Genomic DNA, 5,728 nt, shown 5'->3' with positions numbered 1-5,728 from the left:
GCCGTTGGCCAGTCTTATGGGTGGGGAATGCCACTGATCCTTTAATGAGATATTTTGGGTCTTTTCGGGTATCAAGTCTGCGTTTATTGCTGAAAGCGATGCACCTGTGTCAAGTGTGGCCTCCAGAGCTGTTCCTTTGAAGTTCACTTTAACTCTGAAAGGAGTATTCCAAGATGATTGTGAAGTTCCATCCTCAATGTGATTGAGCATAGGTGGTGAACTTGGAACTGATAAAGGCAATGAGGGCAGAGTTACTGACTGGGGGGAGGGTGGGCCCTGTGAAAAACTCTCCCCCCTCTGAAGTTTCCCTGCTTTCTACTCACTGGTTGTGTTTCTCTCATCCTGTTAGTGCTTTCTTGTTCTGTCGTCTGTGTTCCATGACACTCAGTGGAACAGTTCGGGCATGTGCGGGATGTAACACCAGGCATGGAACATCTAAAACAGTAGGGACCACCATCAGTTTTATTTTTCAGCTGAACTCTTGATGGCTGTGACACGCTGGTGCCGAGAACGGAATGGAGCTCATGGGCACGCAGTACCAAATCCATTACTGACCTGACAGGTGTTCCATACAGTGCCACCCTATACTTCTCTACTGCATGTTTACAGATTAGGTTAATTTGCTCCTGCTCAGGCAGAGGGTTCCTCAGTCTTTTGAACTCACTGATCATATGGGTCACAAATGTAGGGAGAGGTTCTTCAGGGTGCTGGAAACAGTCCAAGATGCCTCTCATAATATTCTCCTGGTTGTCAGTAGGCAAGAATACAGTTCTGAAAAGTTCACAAAATTCAGCCCACGTAGATACATGAGAGTCGAGAACATTAAACCACTTCCTTGGTGCCTTAGCTAGAAAATGTGGAAGTTCTCTGAGAACCTGTGTGTCCGTTAAGTCCAAAGAAGTCTTGTAAGCATTGACAGACTGCAGCCATTCCTCTGGGTGAGGACCACCATTATTAGTGAACACAGGGGGCTCCAATTTTGTTTGGTGCAACGCAGCAGCGAGCACTCTGGTAGTATTAATTAACTCCAGTGAATCCGAATGTGTCTGGGACAAAGCCCTCGTGGTCTGAGTGGGGTCGGGTGCTGAGTAGCATTGTTCTTTTTTCCTGGCGTGCGGACTAGGCACATATGGAGTAGATGACGCTTGAGGAAAAGGCTGAGTAATCTGAGCAACTGGGACTTTAGGGACAGCTTTAGTTTGTTGAGTCCATCGTTCCAAAATATTTTTCTGGAGATCCAATGAATCATGCAAACATTGTTGAAGCATGTCCACCTCTTCTTTCAGACTTTGTACTTTAAGTTCCAGGTCATGGGTTTTGGGCCTGACGGTACTTTGGCTTGGGAGCAACCTAAAGTCCAAATCATCACACGGGTCAGCCAAGTCAGGATGAGTAGCCATCATGCACACTTATGTGAACCTGAGTCTGTGCTAGGATAAATTCGGTTCTGTCTTTTGCTTTTATTATATTTTTCAAGTACTCACGGGTTCAGTTCGTATTTTCTGATGGACTTAAAGTCTTGCAGCCCTGATCCGGTACAGAGCTGAGTCCAGTAAGAAATTGCCGAAGGGAGTGTTCAGAAAAAAAAAGCCTGCCTCGCGCTTAGCAGATGAGGGGTTTTTCCTCTTCCCTTTCCCGTGCACATGCACATTCAGAAATTATAAAGCAAAATCCGTCTCACGTCTAGGCGCTGCAGTTGCTCCAAGTTGTCACGGTAAAGGGTTTAAACCTGGGACCGTGTTATATTCCAAAAACGGCGTTGAAGATTCTGCTCGTTGCCGTTGAAAAAACTCCGAAGTCCGCGTCTGGCCTAGCTCGGTTCGTTCCCACGGGTATGGCGGCGGACGTCCACTATACTGCAAAGTACTTCTTCCACGTTTCAAACATCAGCTGGTAGAAGATACTGCCTTCTGAGGTCCAAGAGAAATTGTTCGGGCGCCATTTGTAACGTTTGGGTTGTATTAGGGAAGGAGAAGAGGCGGCAGAAAATTCACAACCACACCGATACTGGGAATTCCACAGTGTTGTCCTTTAATGAACTCTTCACCAACCTTACAAAGCCCGGTTGAACGGCTGCTATATTATCAAACATGAAAATGAGCAGAGTCCAAACTACCCGTAACGTTACTAAAGTTAGAGAGCTAACATGTCCATGTGGCAACTATAGCACGTTTCTCTCACGCTCTCTACAGAGAAGCCGCGGCGCAAACACGTGACGTCATTAGAGATACTGGAGTATCTTAAAGAGACACTACACAACCTACAGCTGTTATAATATGCAACATCGACATATTCAGCAAACACATATGCAGCGAACGCATATGCAACATCTACATATGCATCATCTACATGCAACATAGACCAACGACATAGACCAACAACACATAGCAACGACACATCTACACATATGACTTCTTATTTTTGATACAAATGGAACCCCATACAAAGAAAGGTAAGCTCCGTTGACGTGATGTTAGCAAAGCTAGCTGTACAGAGACACATAAGCATTGTGATGAAAAAAGTTGTCACTCACTGCGCTGAATTATTGTGCGGAGGTGTTGACTGACTTTTCGCATATATGGGACAACGCTGTGTCCAAAAGTCTGCAATATAGTGACGTGACATTCAGGAACAGTACGATTAATCTGCTCGTCTCTTTACTTATTAGATAGGACTGGAGTGTCACTGAGAGTCGTTCTATGGACTCTTTGCACCTCAGCTTCCGTGTTTGGGGAAAAGCGGCTCGATTGTTTCCGATCTATTGAAAATGGCCTTTTACAATAGGTGCTTTCAGGGCTTGGCCAAGGTTTGTACATCGATCCGAAGCCCCAACAAGTAAGCTGGAGAAAGGTTTTAAGATGTATGCCTCGTTATACATTTAGTGATACGAAGGTGAGTTTTACTTAAAATTTGTGGCTAACATTAACCTTAGTTTATGCTAGTAGGCAATATTCTCGGACATTGTTCTTGTAAAAATGTGCTATTTAAGTATCTAAACATTCTAACGGACAATGTTTTTACCTAATTTTCAAGTATGCTGTGTGTTTATTGTCGTTAGTGTCAGACTAAAGGGGTTCGGTTACGGTTCGGGCTTTTTACTTCCGAAGCACGACGAAGCACAACAAGCCTCGTAGCTTAACAGTAGCGCAGCTCTGGTGTCAGAGATCTGGTTCAGCTGTTCAGGTTCAAAGTTGCTGCTTTTAGAAAAATATGACCGTGTTGCTTCATGTCTCCGTGTTATTTCGTTTTATTACCTTTGCATGTTTCTTGTGAAGAGCTCAGGACGGTGTTTACAGCAGTATGTACAGGCAGGCGGATCAGTTGCTTGGCCATCTGGCTCTGGTCTGCTCACTCGTTCCCATATACTCGCTTTTTCAGGCTGAATACATAAGTGATTCCATGGAAATAACTCAGGGAGGCTCCTTTATTTATCATCCGTATCCCTCGTATTTTTAGGCTGATCCGGAGTGAAGTGAAGGCTGCAAACTTTGTCACTACACAAATATTTGTCATTTGGTAGTGACAAATATTTACAAGCCACCATCTTCTTAATTCAGGATCGCTTGGAAATTAATGAAAACTTAAAAGCTCATTATATTAGGAAGACAACAACGTTCATAGTATTGCGTTTTTTGCATCTGAAATACGACTTAGTCTTTTCTACCAGTCATGGTAACTCAAAGCGGAAACAAGTGAGCCGCATTAGCTCCTGGAGATGTAACGTCAACGCCGTAGGTACAAAGAGCCCATTAGATTACCATACGCTGTCAGAATAGCATACATGCAGTGAGTACCATGCCTGCGCATTAAGAAGTCCGACAGTCAGAGGAGTTGTCAGCTCACCATACACAACAAGTTATGATGAAAATAAGTTGTTAAATTGTTTTCCATGATAACTATATAGATATACATGCATTGTTTTTTCAAATTGTATTTAAAGCAGGGTCTGGCTGCAGCTGGAGTCAGCTACAACACACTTCTGTGTAAAACTCATTAACCTACTTAACCGCTAAGTCAAGATGCCATACAACTGTTAATAAAGTGTATAATGATCTACGTCATGATTCTATGTTGCTAATTAAATAAAATTATATAGTAAAGACGTGTCTGACAGATATAGCCGTGGGTTTGTGCTAAGCGTATGACGATCTGACAGCATATGCTGATCTGACAGAACATTCTTCTTTGTTCTTGTAATCCCCTGCGTACACTGCAGCAGCTATCATTATTTTATTTAATTATGAACATTGATATTTTTTAATTAAATAAATAAAACAAGAACGAAAGAGCACACAGAACATGCACATTGCTCTTTGATTGTTTTCGGTCAAAGTGGCAGCTGTAATGGTAGTCTGCCGTCAGACTATCTGGTTTCATGTAGTGGGAGAGAGGGTGAGAACAGTCACGGTGAGCGTCTTGTGATTGGTTACTAATTGCTTGTTGCTCCTTGGTCAGTGTTCGTAGTTGAGCGTTATTTACCATCAGGGCATTGCCTCAATTGCTATGTTTAATGGTGCAGACAGTGGTGGTTTCTGACATGAGCAACATGGACAAACACCCAGGGCGTTATCTTTTTAAGGATGGCACGAGACCACCGTGGATTGTAGCACAGAGATGGAAGCAAAATTAATATTGATTAATTTTATTAAGTATTTAATATCTAGGTGTTTTTATGTGAATATGGATCTTTCAGATCAATTTGAGAAGTAATTTTGATCATATTTCACATTTTACAGTATCATGTAGCGTGGGGCGCTGGTCTTGGTCTTGACTTCCCTCGGTCTTGGTCTTGACCTTGGTCTCGGGTTAGGTGGTCTTGAACACAACACTGCCTGCCCCTTTAGTGGTCTCTGCACGGCCCTGAGTAACAAACTATGGCCTGCGGGCCCGCCTCCTCATTTGGTCCGGCCCCCTGAACAATACTGGATCTGGCCCCCCTCCTCATTTGGTCTGGCCCCCTGAACAATACCAGAGAGCATTCAGTGTTTTTTTTCATATATATGTGGATTTTTCTTCAACCACCAGGGGGGCTCTTGAGCAGATATGAAACTTAGTTTCCCTCAATGGAATATATACTAACTAGTCAGTACCAGTCACCGTTTTGCTCACTGTTTTTTTCCATTTGCATTCTGGGTAAAAATCTATCTACAAACGCGAATATGTCGTCGGCAGTAACAACCATCAAATGTATCATAAAGACAGCATAATAAACTCTAAAAAATATTGACAAAATTTCATTAATGGTTTATAAAGCACTTTATAATAAAAGCCTGGGCTACATTTCTGGTCTTTTTCAACCCTATATGCCGCTAAGACCTTTAAGATAACCTGAATCAAATTTAGTCATAATTCCTAGAGTTTCAACTAAACTAGGGCTGAAACGATTCCTCGAATGATTCGAGTACCTCGATTACTAAAATTCCTCGAGGAAAATTTACCTGCCTCGAAGCTTCGTTAATTTATGTTTTATTAGTTAGCGCACCGTGTTCCGGCCGGGACTTCATTTGCGTTGCGCGGAGCTCTCACTTCCGCCTCTGAGTTGTTGACAAAAGCTAAGTCTCAGCGGCATAAAGTCCAATCTTCAAGATTGGCCCGTGGGGATTTTATTGATTGATGATAATGCCCGACTTTTTATCGTTTTTGGGGAACCAATAAGCATCCTTAAAATGACTGGGGGAATGCCTGGAGTACGGCAGCATTTCTCCTCCGGGGCTGCTGGTTGAAAGCG

At 43.1% G+C, this 5,728-nt stretch overlaps 1 protein-coding gene across 1 annotated transcript; it reads right to left on the bottom strand.

The window, feature by feature from the left end:
- Positions 1-251: 251 nt before the first annotated feature.
- Positions 252-4,210, bottom strand: LOC148159841 (uncharacterized). Its single transcript, XM_088006004.1, has one exon. The coding sequence runs from the start codon at positions 1,401-1,403 to the stop codon at positions 252-254; it is 1,152 nt and encodes a 383-aa protein (XP_087862130.1). The 5' UTR covers positions 1,404-4,210.
- Positions 4,211-5,728: the final 1,518 nt, after the last annotated feature.

Source organism: Poecilia mexicana, unplaced genomic scaffold (assembly GCF_051168715.1).
Source record: "Poecilia mexicana isolate PSO_F unplaced genomic scaffold, ASM5116871v1 scaffold_5, whole genome shotgun sequence".
Taxonomy (NCBI): domain Eukaryota; kingdom Metazoa; phylum Chordata; class Actinopteri; order Cyprinodontiformes; family Poeciliidae; genus Poecilia; species Poecilia mexicana.
Note: the sequence above shows the minus strand (reverse complement) of the source record. Positions and strands in the feature narration are given on the sequence as shown.

Coding starts and splice junctions, on each gene's coding strand:
- LOC148159841 (XM_088006004.1), bottom strand. CDS start 1,403: ATGATGGCTACTCATCCTGACTTGGCTGACCCGTGTGATGATTTGGAC.